Source organism: Mustela nivalis (assembly GCF_964662115.1).
Source record: "Mustela nivalis genome assembly, chromosome: 10".
NCBI lineage: Eukaryota > Metazoa > Chordata > Mammalia > Carnivora > Mustelidae > Mustela > Mustela nivalis.
In genome coordinates, this window is record NC_139029.1 from 96,538,006 (window position 1) to 96,553,475 (window position 15,470).

The 15,470-nt window shown below is 39.2% G+C and overlaps 1 protein-coding gene across 1 annotated transcript in view; it reads left to right on the forward strand.

Moving 5' to 3' along the window:
• Positions 1-15,470, forward strand: part of NOTCH2 (notch receptor 2) — a 168,907-nt gene that overhangs the window by 136,903 nt on the left and 16,534 nt on the right. The window contains exons 18-23 of the mRNA XM_082685214.1: positions 3,713-3,941; positions 4,700-4,901; positions 6,561-6,714; positions 7,311-7,495; positions 9,059-9,191; positions 14,151-14,387. Of these exons, the coding sequence (XP_082541340.1) occupies positions 3,713-3,941; positions 4,700-4,901; positions 6,561-6,714; positions 7,311-7,495; positions 9,059-9,191; positions 14,151-14,387 (1,140 nt within the window). The remainder of the gene's footprint in view (positions 1-3,712; positions 3,942-4,699; positions 4,902-6,560; positions 6,715-7,310; positions 7,496-9,058; positions 9,192-14,150; positions 14,388-15,470) is intronic.

Sequence of the window (15,470 nt, forward strand, 5' to 3'; positions counted from 1 at the left end):
CATAAACATCTAAGATTGTTATGTTCTCTTGAAGAATTGAGTCCTTTGTTATGAAATAACCTTGTTTAACCCTTGTAATATTCCTTGTTCTGAAGTCTCCTTTGTTTGATATTAATATAACTACCCTCCCTTTCTTTTGATTATTGTTGGGAATTTTTTCCATCCTTTTCCTTTTGGCCTATCTGTGTCTTTAAAGTATGTTTTTTTAGAGACCATATATTGAGTCTTGCTTTTTCTCTCTGATATGACAGTGTCTAACTTCTAATTGAGGTGTTCATACCATTTAAACTGAGTTCAGTATTTGCCATCTTACATTTTACTTTATCTTTTTCCTTCTCTTTCCATTTTCCTCTCTTTTTTTGCCTTCCGTTGAAATAACTGAACATTTTTTGGATTACATTTTATTTCCCCGCTGGCACATTAACTGTATCTTTTTTTTTTTTTTTTTTTGGTGGTGGTGGTAGCAGTGGTTTTGGGTTTGCAGTATGCAACTTTAACTGATTACCTTCAACTCTACTACTTTATATTGCACATAAAAACCTTACAACAGGGCACCTGGTTGGCTCAGTGGGTTGGGGCCTCTGCTTTCAGCTCGGGTCGTGGTCCCGGGGTCCTGGGATCGAGCCCCGTGTCGGGCTCTCTTCTCAGCAGGGAGCCTGCTTCCCCCCCCCAGTTCTCTGCCTGCCTCTCTGCCTGCTTGTGAGCTCTCTCTGTCAAATGGATAAATAAAATATTTTTAAAAATTAAAAAAAAAAAAACCTTACAAAAAAAAGAAAGTATTCTTATACTTTCACTTCTGCCTTCTGTTCCATTGTTGTCATAAATGTATCATAATCCCTCAAAATATTAATTTTGCATCAAATGGTCAATTAAATTTCAAGAGATGTAAAAATAAATTAATAATCTTTATACGTAAGAACATATTTATAGTTTCTGGTGTTTTACATTCTTTTGCATAGATCTGCATTTCTGCATTCTGCATAGATCTGCATCACTTTCCTTCAGCCTGAAGAAATTAATCTAATAATTCTTGTAGTGCTTATCTCCTAGTGATTAATTCTTTCTGCTTTTCTGTGTCTGAAAAGGTTTTTATTTTGGCTCAGTTTTCAAAGATATTTTCATAGGGAGTAGAATTCTAAGTTGACTTTTCCCTCCGGCACTGTCAAGTCATCCTTCCATTCTTTTTTACCTTGGATTTTTTCTGAGGAGCAATCTGCAATAATTCTTATATTTGTTTCTTTATATTATTTTCTCTCCTTTGGCTATTTTTAAGGTATTTTCTTTCTACTGATTTTTAGCAGTTTGACTATAATGCCCCTTATTGTTCTTCATGTTCCTTTTGGAGGGGGGTTTCATTGACATTTTGGGATATATGGGTCCAGATTGGAAAATATTCAAGCACTGTTTTTTTCAAAACTTTTTTGCTCCCCTTTACAAATTTCATCATACATCTTTTAGGCTGCTTGAAGTTGTCTCTCTGTTCAACAATACTATACTTATTTATTTTTTTTATAGAGTTTTTTTCCCTCAGTGTTTCATTTTAGATAATTTTATTATTTGAAGATATTTTGATATATCTTCAAGTTCACTGGTCATTTCCTCTATAGTGTTTTGTTTGCTGCTAATCTCATTCAATACTATTTTTTTTCTTCATTGTATTTTTATCTTTAGAAGTTTGATTTGAGTCTTTCCTTATACCTTTAACTCTCTCCTTTTCATGTTCATGCTTTCTTCTTCTTGAACATACAGAGAGTATGTTTATCATAGTTGTTTTATGGTCTTCACACTGAATCTACCATATGGGAAATTCCTGGATCTGTTTCTTTTTTTTTTTTTTTTTTAAGATTTTATTTATTCATTTGACAGAGATCACAAGTAGGCAGAGAGGCAGGCAGAGAGAGGAAGGGAAGCATGTTCCCTGCTGAGCAGAGAGCCCAACGCGGGGCTCAATCCCAGGACCCTGAGATCATGACCTGAGCTGAAGGCAGAGGCTCTAACCCACCGAGCCACCCAGGTGCCCCCTTGGGTCTGTATCTATTTTTGACATGTACCTTCATCATGAGTTGTATTTCTTGCTTCTTTGCCTACCAGGTAAATTTTTATTGGATGCTAGACTTTTACAAAGATCTTCAGAGTATTTTCACACTTTGTTTTATGGACCATTTGGAAACAGTTTGATCCTTTGGGTCTTTTCTTCAGGATTTGTTAGGTCCAGACAGCCTTTAGTCTAGGACTAAAATGGCTCACTACTGAGATAGTATTCTCTGAGGATCCTATTTAGTGCTTAGTTAGGAGGTCTTTTCATTTTGACTGTCATGAACATTAACTATTCTCATCCTATTGTAAACTCTTGGGATTGTTCCACATACATCTTATCTTTCTGATTCTTTCTCCAGCTTTGACATTGTCATCACACGCATGTGATATACTCAGTTACTTATCAGTATTCACTGCTTATCAGTACTCAATTACTTGTGTGGTGATTAAATCATTAAATTTCAAACAAGGTTATCACAATGTGTTAAGAGTAATGGCACCTAATTCACAGCATACATAATATCAGATCACCATATGGATGGCACCAAACTAGGTCCTGGCAATGCCAAGGTAGATAAAACTCAGTGTTTACATTCATGAAACTCATAGTCTATTGGCAAAGAAAGATATGCAGACAAATTCAACATTGTATAGTAAGTAGTGAAGAAAAATATTTCACAGCAGTTGATGGAGAAATTTAAAGGAGTGGGATCAAATTATTTGGATTTCTTTTCCACGTTAATTATTTTATGAGTCAAAATTTCCAATATTTAAAATTTTTATAATTAATTTATAATAATTCAGTAAGTTATGGTGAGTTTCCTGAAAGACATTATGGAAATTACAGTGTGCTATGCTGTGGATAAGAAGGAATAATAATCATTTTTACAATTTTTCCAGTAAAGATTGCAGATGAGCCTTAAAGTAGAATTAACCTAATAGATGAGTAAGTTTTAAATAAGCCTGTTATCAAATCAGGGCTACATTACCCACCTGCTGTTTAGTTCTCTTTTTATGTAGAGGACCAGTCTTTGCAATATATGTCATCTATATTTTGGAAGACTGTGCCGTGATAGAAGCTCAAAATTTGTTGAGTAATTGCTGTGAGCCTAAAGTGTTCTAAAGTTGATCTATGCAATATAGAATTTTTTTTAATGTTTCCTGATTATAGAAAACAAAAACAAACAGGAAAGAGAAGAGGTAAGGAAAGAAAATGAAAGATGAAGGGAGGACAAAGATAGGAAATACAGATCAACACAGGGGGCTGCTTAGTATATATGCTATCCTACATCACCCACTCCCATTACCACATACACCTTTTGAAAGTCTTTACTGGTATTTTTGAGATTCTGTATATTGGAAACACATACTTGATTAGCAAATGTGGGCGACCATTATAAATTTTAGGACTCTTAATTTTGCAAAACTGCTAGTGGTGCGTGTGCATAGTTCATTCCAGTTATCAAATAGGCTAAGACTCTCAGGTAAGTGTTACTGTATTCATTTTCGTAAATGGTGGAGTCAAGGCAAAATACCTGTAAAGAAAAGTACAAGTAGAGAAAAGTGAGAATTGTTACTGTTCTTAGTGTGACTTAGTTCAGGTCACTCACCTTTAGGTCTAAGATTAAATCGATGCTATAGTTCCGAGCTCTAATTCTTGTGTGTAATGACTTAGATCCTTGCCAGAATGGAGGTTCCTGTGTAGATGGAATGAATACTTTCTCCTGCCTGTGCAATCCTGGCTTTATTGGGGATAAGTGTCAAACAGACATGAATGAGTGTCTGAGTGAACCCTGTAAGAATGGAGGGACCTGTTCTGACTATGTCAACAGTTACACTTGCAAGTGCCAGTTGGGATTTGATGGAGTCCATTGTGAGAACAACATCGATGAGTGCACTGAGAGGTGAGCAACCCATACACTCAACAGCCACCACTGTCTTATGGGGAGAATGGAGAAAGGAGGGAAAACTATAGAGCACAATGCTGTGGTTACAGCACAGGGTAACGGTAGCTACCTGGGTCCCATTGCTTTGTCTTCTATTGCCTACTTCCTGATGCCCTGTAAATGTGTAGTTAGCAGGTGAAAGGTCAGAGGTTGAAAAGCTTAGTGGGACAGACCATCATTTATTTCTTATGCTTAGGGAATAGGAAAAGTTATAATGCTGTTCCATTCTCCTCTTGGACCCTTGTTCATTTCAGCTGACATTTTAAAATTCCTTCCCCCCCCCCCCCCCAGATTTTCATTACTCTCTGGTAATTTCCAGGTTGTTGGTTTTTTTTTTTTTTTTCAACAAGTTTGTTCTGTTTCTCTTTCAGAAATCTAGAGTCCAGACCTACTTATTAAGCATTTTTCTTATAAATTAAATTGACTTAGGGATAAAGTGAAATGTTATACATGGAAAACCACAGGACTGGGTAAAACCTGGAAACCCTCACTTTACAGGTTACTCCTGTAACCTTTTTGGTTGTAGAAATGAATCTGGGACTCAAGCTCATTGACACCCAGTCTAATTTGGAAAAAGAAAATTTATTAGATCTAGGAGTTTAAGATGCTCAGGAGTATTTGCCTCTGTAACATGTTAGATTCTAGGAAACTGACTTTTAAATAGCAGGTCAGAGGAATCAGATTACATAGCTGGCATTGCTTTCTTTGCTTCTCAGCTCCTGTTTCAATGGTGGCACCTGTGTCGATGGGATTAACTCCTTCACTTGCTTGTGCCCTGTGGGCTTCACTGGCCCCTTCTGCCTCCATGAGATCAATGAATGCAGCTCTCATCCCTGCCTAAATGAAGGAATATGTGTTGATGGCCTGGGTACCTACCGCTGCACCTGCCCCTTGGGCTACACGGGGAAAAACTGTCAGGTAATTAAATTTCAGCCCATTGAGCTCCCTCAGAGTAGCTGAATATTACACTTATTTTTCTTCTAAGCAGAATAAGCCCCTCCTAAAAGGGAAGATTCTGGCTCTCAGAATCTGTCTCCGAGATAAATTCTGGCTCTCAGAATCTGTCTCTGAGATAAATCTGCATAACTTCTTAACAGCTGGTAGATTCCAAAATGGTGACACTGGCAAGATTATATCGATTTACAAGCATGAGATGGTTGTAACAGGCTAACAAGAATTGCAGAGAAATACATGTGGAAAATAAGTGCATAGATAGTATTTATGTTGGAAATACAAAAAGGAAGATAACAGTCTAAAGTCTTTGAAGATCAGATACAGTATCTAGGCAGAAAATAATGATTATTATTATGTCTTGCAGTGTTGTAATATTCTCAAAACCAAGCTTGCCAAAAGTTTTTTTAAATTTATTTATGTAAATTTTTTTTTTACATTTTTATAGACTCTCAGAGCCAACAAGGGCAAACTTTCATTTCTTGAAAGAAGAAACTGAGTCCCAAAGGGGACAAAGTAATCTTTCCAGAGTTGCATACCAAACAGCATTGTATTTATTTATTTTTATTTATTTTTTATTTATTTATTTGAGAGAGAAAGAACAAATGAATGGGGAGAGGGACAGAGGGGTAAGCAGACTCCCCATTTTGTGTGGAGCTAGACATGGGGATTGATCCCAGAACCCTGAGATCATGACCTGAGCCAAAGTCAGATGCTAACTGAGCCATCCAGGCACCCCACATTGTATTTAATTTTATGCTATTTTCACCTCTTAATGATAGGATGATAGAACTCCAGAGAATTTAGAACCAAGTGGCCAAATTTAACTAGATTTAGAATGTGTATTTCAGTTAGGCTTTAGTTATATTCGACATGCCAATAACCTACTTCTGCATATTAAATTAAACAGCTTGATGCTAGTTCTATGGATCAGAAGGACATCCTTCCTTGGGCTCTTGCTCATTCTTACAGTGTGAGGTTACATGTAGCAGGGCGTACTCCACCCAAACGCACTGGCACCTTCTTTCACAGACATTCCATGAGTGTGACCGTGCTCTCCCCGGGGATCAAGTCACCACATGCAAGTTATGGAGTTACAGGACTAGTCCACTCATATTCTTTGCCTCATGTTTTTCATAAGCCTGATTTTCTCCCCTCTAAATAAGCTTCCTGACAACTTTTAGGTTTATTAACAGGCTTTAAGTCCTTTTACTCATATTCACCTGGATAGATTTGACTGAGACCCCTGTAGATTTCTCCCACAGAACTAGCACAGGTGTTATGGACCTGTCTGACAGCTGTAATTTCTTTCTTTCTGGCTGTGCAGGGTGGCCACAGATCTGGACATAATCATAACATAGGGAATAACTTAAATTATTAGGTTCCCTCAAATGCTTAAACTTCTGTGGTAAGAACCTTTTAAATAGCAGAGCTAAGAAGAATTAGACTTTGTAAAATGATTGGATTACCTGAGAACATTGGACTATTTTAAGATGTGACTGAGGCCTCTTTTTTTTTTTTTTTTTTTTAAATTAGTGTGCTCTCCTTTGATTCTTAAAATTCAGTGTGTGTGACTTATTTTCTTCTTTTTTGATATTTGGATGTTGCTGTATTGTTCTGTTTCAGACCCTGGTGAACCTCTGTAGTCGGTCTCCATGTAAAAACAAAGGTACTTGCATTCAGGAAAAAGCAGAGTCTCGGTGCCTGTGTCCATCTGGATGGGCTGGTGCTTACTGTGATGTGCCTAATGTGTCCTGTGAAGTGGCAGCTTTCCACAGAGGTGAGCTCTGTTTCTTCAGGCTCCAGGGTCACTCCCCAAAGTATCAGCCAACTAGCTGCATTTTAGGGCAGTTATTGTTAATCATGGGAGAGCAGACAGTGGTTGGTGGGCAGGGCTCTACAGAAAGGGTCTGATATGGAAGGTGAAAAAGCAGAGGCACAGGCTTAGAGATTCCAAAAAGAAAAGTATGTAAAATGAAATGAAGGTATATTCCACTTTCAGGACTTACTTCTTCTCTTTTCTTTTTTCTTTTTATTTTATTTTATTTTTTTAAGATTTACTTATTTATTTTAGAGAGAGTGAGAGAGCAAGGGATGGGGAGGGGAGAGTGGAGAGGGAGAGAGAGAATCTCAAGCAGACTCCATGCTCAGCATGGAGTCTAACATGGGCTCCATCCCACAACTCTGAGATCACTGCCCGAGCGAAGTCAAAACCCAGACACCTAACTGAGCCCCCCCCCCAGACTCCCAGGGCTGGTTTATTTTCAATATAAATCTGGTGCTGAGGGTCATGAACTAGATAAGAATACCATTAGTTGGTCTGAACCTGACACGGGTGCTCTTCTGTGATGTTTCTTCTCATACTCGGTTTCCTAGGGGTGTCCACTGACCACCTGTGCCAGCACTCCGGTGTCTGCATCAATGCTGGCAACTCGCATCACTGCCAGTGCCCCCTGGGCTACACTGGGAGCTACTGTGAGGAGCAGCTCGATGAGTGCTCGTCCAACCCTTGCCAGCACGGAGCCACCTGCAGGGACTTCATTGGCGGGTACAGATGTGAGGTGAGATGAGTGGGCAGATGTCAGAGACCTCCCAAAGATGGCGCAGGTCTTGTGAGCACTAACATACTGAAGTTAGCTGCTTGTGACTTATTTTTACAATTTATAGCTGTGTTTTTTAACCAATCACCATTATATATTGTTTACCAACCACCACCAATTTCCATCCCCTTGTATAATAAGTTCACATGGCTCTAGTAAGGTATTTTTGTAGAGGTCTGAAGCCATCTCACTTTCATAGAGTTGCCTCAGGATTCAGAGCCAACTTTCACTGCCAGAGTGCACATTTAGCCAGTAGCTCAGTGGCCCCTGGCACTTTCCTGAATAGCAGCTGAGATAGGAGAAGCCACTTTGAGGTATGTCCCGAAGTTGCTTAGCCTGTTCCATGTAGCATCACACTAAGTATGACATGTATATGTCTGAGGAAGTGTGTGTCTATGAAGGAACATGGCACTGTCTTCCTGATGGTTGCGCTGATAATGGGTAGAGCAAGATGTAAACAAGACATCAGAGACTTGTATTTGACAGCAATTCAGGCCACCCAGGACCACTGAGAAAAGTTTTACTTCTCAAAAATGAGCTAAAGATGGGTCTCTTTATGTTGGCCCCACAGTTATTCCTTCAGAGAGGGCTGAGACCTGTTAGTTCAAAAGCCACCAGGACCAAACAAAAATTTTTACACATCCAGTTTTTCTAAAAATAGCCCTAATAAAGCATGTTTTTAGCCATGTAGAGCCTTTCTGCTTTGCATAGTCTACAAAACTGCACCCAATATCTGCAAGCCATAGGTAAGCCCCAGGACCTAAAGACCCCAGACCAGTGCTGCCCTTCAGAACTCTCTGACCCAAAGACTGGGGCCTGGCTGCACGAAACATGTAAGCCCCCTCACTCTTACCCCCTTCCCTTGGAATTCACTTGCCCTCCTTTCCTTATCTTCTTGTCTGCTCTGGACAGTTTCATGCTGTGAGGGATGCCCGCACATGCAAACCTGTCGAAGTATTACCCAATAAAGCCACTTCACAGTCAGGGTTTTTTTCCTTGATCAGCCCTTAAATCCCTCAAACCCCTGTGTCTACTATGTTAGCTAACACAACCCCTCCCCCCCCCATCTCAGCCAGTTTCTCATACATATGTGTGGTTTCCTGAATCCAGAGATCAATAAATGCAGCACGTTTACTACTGTCCACACATACACTTGGACTGAGTCATAGGGTCCTCATTGCATACCAAGGAATGCATATTTGAAAGATGGGAAAACCTAAATTGAGGAGTGATGAAAGTTTTGCACAGGTGTCAACTCTGAAATATTTCTCAGATTGTTGAGTTCTTGCCTTTGTTATAAAGTGGCTTTTCAACTGGAAGATGTCAGTATCAGTATGCTGCAAGTTGGCCCTGCACCAGATGATTGGTAGGGCGTGTGATGGTGCTGGAGAAGCATATAAGAGCTGGGTGGGGGCCGGTAACAGCTGGGCAGAGGTATACAGTAACCTTCCGGATTTCATTTGTTCTGGTGGTCTGTTTCCAACAATTATCCAATGTTTCTTCCTATTCGCTTATTCCTATCAGTGTGTCCCAGGGTATCAGGGCGTCAATTGTGAGTATGAAGTAGATGAGTGCCAGAATCAGCCGTGCCAGAACGGAGGCACCTGTGTCGACCTTGTGAACCACTTCAAGTGTTCCTGTCCACCAGGCACTCGAGGTATGATATCAGCCCTAAACGTCTCTATCTAGGGCATTTTCTTATGTTGTAAATCCATTTTTAGTGTGGAGGAGGTTTTAAAATATTAAGCATTTAGTTCTGGATTCCAGTAACTCAGGCCATTGCACTCTCATCTCTTGCCTAGCTCTGATGTTCTGACTCATGTTCTCCTTTCTTTCTGGTTGTTGTTGATATCGTCTGTCCCATGAAACACGGAATGTGGAAATGATGCAGTGTTGCAACAAGATTAACCTGGTTAGCAAGATTTCTTGGTGCTTCAACGGAAAATAACTAGTGGTCTCTTGAATAGATAATTCACATTTACTAGCTTCTGTATTTTTTAAAACTTGCTAAGTATTGCCTCGATAAGGTAGGGGATTGAATGAAATGAAAACATTTGCCTATTTTCATAAGCGCAGGTGTGGAAGGTAATGCCCTAAGGCTGTTGACTAAGAATTGCAGTAAAGCCTACGGAGCTAACCCTAGACTGAACGATGGGACATCAGTGTACTGTGGGCATTGCCCCTGCCTCTGAACAATCTTCTGGAGAGAGCTTGGAGTATTCTTTGTTAGAAGAGGTGTAGTTATAACCTTTTTGAGCAGCCTGTAAAAAGAAAAAAGCTGAGCCCATCCACAATGGTGAGAAATTCATCTCAGTGTTGAAGAGAATAGAATATCAGGGAAGTATTTATACTCTCTTAGACATTTGTGCAGTGAGCTTTGATAATTTACCTTCCTTGAGTTCAGGGTTTGACTAACTTAAAATAGGAGAGTACCCCACTGATAGGATAGTAATCAAGCAATGAGGTTAAAGGGGAAGAGAAAACTCAAGAGAAACAACCTTTAAATACGGGAAGATTTGTCCTGTGAAAAGGGGAGTAGTTCTCTGCTCTAGAAATCAATAGTTGAAAGAGAAGTAGAAGTGATTTTGATTCATTATTAGTTAGTTCCTTTTGATATTTTTACTGTTGACGAAAGCTCCAATTCTGGTGGCAGATGAAATCTCAGATCTCAGTGGCTTGACACAACAACGCTTGTCACTCAAAGTCAGAGTGTCTCTGTATTCTAGCTATGAGGTTGTAAGCACTTGGCCTCCAAGGCCTCCACAGCAGAGGAGGAGAGACAGACTTGTAGTCATGCAGCAGCTTTCCCTGCCTCAGTCTGGACATGACACCCATCATTATTGCTCATAGTACATTGGCCAGAATTAGTAAAATGGTCTCAATCTGACTCCAGGAGAGACTGGGGGTGTGGGAGAACACATAGATATCATTGCACTCTAAGAATTCTGCTATACCATGAATGTTCTATGTATTACAGATGTTAGTCCTAGAATGGACCCTTCTATATTGCAACAAAAGTTCTCTTTTCTGTTTGTTAAGGATGGCTTAAACAATAGTTTTGCTTTTAGTTTTGACTATTAGTATTTTGAATATGTCATTCTACTGCTTTTTCTTAATAATTTTTTTATTATGTTAATGTCAGTTACCATTTGTTTTTGATGTAGTGTTCCATGATTCATTGTTGGCATCCTACTGCCTTTTTTTTTTTTAAAGATTTTATTTATTTATTTGACAGAGAGAAATCACAAGTAGGCAGAGAGGCAGGCAGAGAGAGAGAGAGGGAAGCAGGCTCCCTGCTGAGCAGGGAGCCCGATGCGGAACTTGATCCCAGGACCCTGAGATCATGACCTAAGCCGAAGGCAGCGGCTTAACCCACTGAGCCACCCAGGTGCCCCCATCCTACTGCTTTTTGACCTCCAGGGTTTGTTTTTGTCTTGTAAGGAGAAATCAGCTGTTAACCTTATTGAGGATCCCTTGTTTGTGATAAGTTGCTTCTCCCTTGGTACTTTCAAAGTGCTCTCTTTGTCTATGTCTTATGACCTTTTGCTTATGATATTTGTAGATTTGGATCTCTTTGAGTTTATCATGCTTAGAATTCATTGAGTTACCATACTATGTGTGCTTGGTTAGGTATGTAGACTGGTATTTATTTTTCCTGGCTTGACTTCTCTGGCCATTGGTCAGCCTCCAGGGGACTGTCAAATCCTATAAGTTCATTGTGAGAGTTATCACAATGATTTCAGTACTCCTGCACTTTGGATCTTGGCCTGGGGGCACCCCTGGTTCCAGGTCCAGAGCCAACTGTTGTGCGTATCCCTACTACCTTGCTTCGGGCAGAGGTTGAGCTCATTCTCAATTAATAGGTCTGTGTATTACTGCAGGTTCCATTCTGATGGGACTCTAGGCATCAGTGTTCATTTTACTAGCAGCTCCTAATTACCAGATATTCAGTGTCAGTGGGATCACAAACTTGTTTTGTTTTTTACTGTCTTGTTTTTTACGGTTTGCAAATAGGTAATCTATGCACATGTCCCAAATTTTACATATAGACACACATTCTTAAATACACACACATGTAACAAAAGCATAAAATGAAAATTCTCTTTCCATTCCCTTTCCCTATACCTAGTTCTCCCTCTTCACAAGCAAATAACCTCCACTTTGTTTTATTTTCTTGTGAATCATCTAGGTTTTTTTTTTTTTTTATGTGCCCTTCAGAATTTCCTTACATATATAGAAGCCAAATACAAAGATATTTTTATTTACCCCTCTTCTTACTTTGAAGATAGGGTATTAGATAAACTCTTACACTTGATTTTTTTTTTTTTTTTACTTAATTGGAGATGATTCCATATCAATTTATAGAACTTCCTTAATTTTTTTCATCCTGTAGAATTTTGAGTAGAAGTATATAGAACCAAAGTCCTAGTGATAGAAGTTTGGGTTTCTTGCATGTGTATATTTGTAGACAAATTTACAGAAATGGAATTGCTGGATTAGAGAATTATGTGCATTTGTAACTTAGATTAATATTACTGATTCATAGTATATGAGCATACTGGCTTCTTCTCAGTCAGGATAAATGTATTCTCATCTATGAGTCATTTGGTTTTCCTCTTCAGTGGTTTCTCTGTTTGTATCTATATCTTTTTTCCCCTATTAACATTGATCATGTTAATATTTTATAGAGATAAAGTATGATACAAAATATTGTCAGTATATTATTTCTTGTCTTTAATTTTTTTATAATTTTTTTCATGCAGAGCTTTTTATTTTTTTTTTTTAAGATTTGTTTATTCTAGAGAGAAAGCAGGGAGAGGGGCAAAGGGAGAGGGGGAGAGAGAATCTCAAGCAAACTCTGCGCTGAATGCAGAGCTCAAGGGGGCCTTAGTCTTAGGTGCCCAAGATCATGACTTGAGCTGAAACCAAGAGTCGTATGCTCAACTGACTGAGCCACACAGGCACCCTTGGAGCTTTTTCCTTTTAATCAGATTGGATTTATCAACCTTTTTTTTTTTTTAATGGCTTCTGGATTTTGAATCCTAGTCAATAATACCTTCTACACTCTAAGTTTATAAAGGAATTCTCCCATATTTTCTTCAAGTACTAGAATATTGTAGCACTTTTTTCCATATGGCTACTGATTTTTTCCCAACACAATTTACTGAATATTTGACCTTTTATGCAATAATTTGAGATGGCAACTTTATCAAATTCTAAATTTCCTTGTGTAATTGGGTGTTATTCTGGACTTTTTCCTTTTTCTTTCTTTCTTTTCTTTTTCTATTTCTTTTTCCTTTATTCTGCTTTATTCTGTTAATTTTTCAATACCACTCTGTTTTAATTATTAAGGAACTTTGTTTTCAGGGTTTTCCAGGCTATGGTTATAGTTTATTTTTTCATATAACTTTAGAGTCAGATTATCCATTTAAAAATTAATTACATAAAAAATTTTGGTGGCTTTTTTTATGGGGGTTGTATTAAATTTATGAATCTGTGTAAGGAAAACTGACATCTTCATGATGAGGAGTCTTCCTAACCAAATCATAGCATCTTCTCATTTATTCAGATCTCCTTTTGTGTCTTTCAGGGCTATTTTAAAGTTTTCATATAGCTATAGTACATTTCTTTTTAAGATTATTTCTCTAGTTTTGTCTTTTGATATTGCTATTGAAAATGAGGTCTTTTCATCCCTTTTTTAAAAAGATTTTATTTATTGATTTGAGAGAGAGACAGAAAGAGCATGAGCAGTGGGGAGGGACAAAGAGAGAGGGACATGGTGCCTAAGGGGGGGCTCCATCCCAGGACCCTGGATCATGACCTGAGCCATAGTCAGACACTTAACTGACTGAGCCACCCAGATGCCCTCTTTTTCCTTTTTAATAGTCTTGCTTATCTTAGTGTATGCTACCACTATAAGTGACAAGAATACATAACTGTTTTCCTTTCTTTTATAATTTTTTAGATCATTCCTGGAATCATCTCTAGAATTGTTATTAATTTCTTTTGTACTCTCAAGAATATTTACAGATGTCATACTAGATAGCTCACTTACATCGATAGTACATTAAATGAGCGCTATTTTAAATGGAATAACCTTTGAGCTCTCAACAGAATATTTTTCCTAAAATTTTTAAAAATAAGCAACTAGTAAACATTATTTTACAGGAAAAAAGTCAGTGGTCTAAAACCTAACTATATCACTCAAAATTAAGTTCTAGATCTTACCAATATTTTTACATACTTATAATCTATGTCCTGATTGTAATAGTCTCTTTTGAACTGTTTTTATAGTTTGAATAATGGGAATAAAGTAATGAAAATTGCTGGGTGTCTCTTGAGCTCCAGTCTCCCCGTCTCTCAGGTGGAACAAAGAATTCTGGCTACTGCCCAGGAGACTGCTTCGGTGGATTCTGTGGGAGAGTACCTGTGAAGACCTGAACACATTCTTTCCTTGGCCCTTACTGGTCACCAGGAGGACAGCAGCTTCTCCTTGCCTGACCTGAAAGGTCCCATTGCAGATTGAGACATGTAACCTGAATAACCACTCTCTTCAGCTGGAAGGCAGTGTTCCAAAGAATGTCATCATTCTCTATGTCTTCTCTCTTTCCTCCAGGCTTGCTTTGTGAAGAGAATATTGATGACTGTGCTGGGGGTCCCCACTGCCTTAATGGTGGTCAGTGTGTGGACAGGATTGGGGGCTACAGTTGTCGCTGCCTGCCTGGCTTTGCCGGAGAGCGGTGTGAGGGGGACATCAACGAGTGCCTCTCAAACCCCTGCAGCTCTGAGGGCAGCCTGGACTGCGTCCAGCTAACCAATGACTACCTGTGTGTCTGCCGCAACGCCTTCACTGGTGAGAGTCTTCTCCAGCACCACCAGCACTCTACCTCGGAGAGGCTTTGAGTGAGGAAATTTGAGTGAAGGACGTATGTCACCTACTGGACCCAAAGTAGCTATTTTCTTACATGGGAAAAACTAGGGCAGCTTAGTTCGGAGGCAGTTTTTCCTCAGGTCTGTGCTTCATGGATGTTAGAGTCTACCTCTGCCTTTTTTGTTTTACCTGAGGTGCTTTCTCTTTTGTTATACGCTGATGATATCATACTAGAGCAGAAATACAAAAAAAGAAATAGAATGCTGTGAAGACCTGAATACATTTTTTCCTTGGCCCTTACTGGTCACCAGTGGCTAAGCAAAATAACACGTTTTAATTGGGGCAAAATACACATAACAGTGTGTACCATCTTAACCATTTAAAAATATTTCACTTATTTATTTGATAGAAATCACAAGTAGGCAGAGAGGGGGCGGGAAGCAGGCTCCCCGCTGAGCAGAGAGCCTGATGCGGGCCTCGATCCCAGGACCCTGAGACCATGACCTGAGCCAAAGGCAGAGGCTTAACCCACTAAGCCACCCAGGCACCCCCATCTTAACCATTTTTAAGTGTACAGTTCAATAGTATTAAATATGTTCACATTGCTGTGCTGCCAACACGAAATTCATCCACAGAACTCTTTCATCTGAGGAAAATAATGTCTTGTGTTCAGAAACCAAGAGTCTGCTCTGGCTTCATCACCCTGTCTCCTTTGGCATGTAATAACTTGGGTTACTGGGTAGTCACTTCCCCTTCTCTCCATGTCTGGAACCCAGAGATGATTAGGATCTTCTGAGTCATGTAAGAGGAGTAGGTCTGAATTGGGATGTGTTTAAGCAAAACCAGTTCATGAGAGTATGTACTGGAAAGCTGCAGGTGTATTACCTGCACAGCTAAGAGTTGGCTGTGCTCCCAGTCTCTTCTCAAGCTTCTTTATCTTCACAAAGCATAAAGATGACCAAGTCCTGTCTCAGAATGGGCTCTTGTCATAGGCACTTATTAGTTACTTCTGAAGATGGGCAGCTTGGCAACTTTGGGGGACTACAATAGTGTTTAACAGTGGCA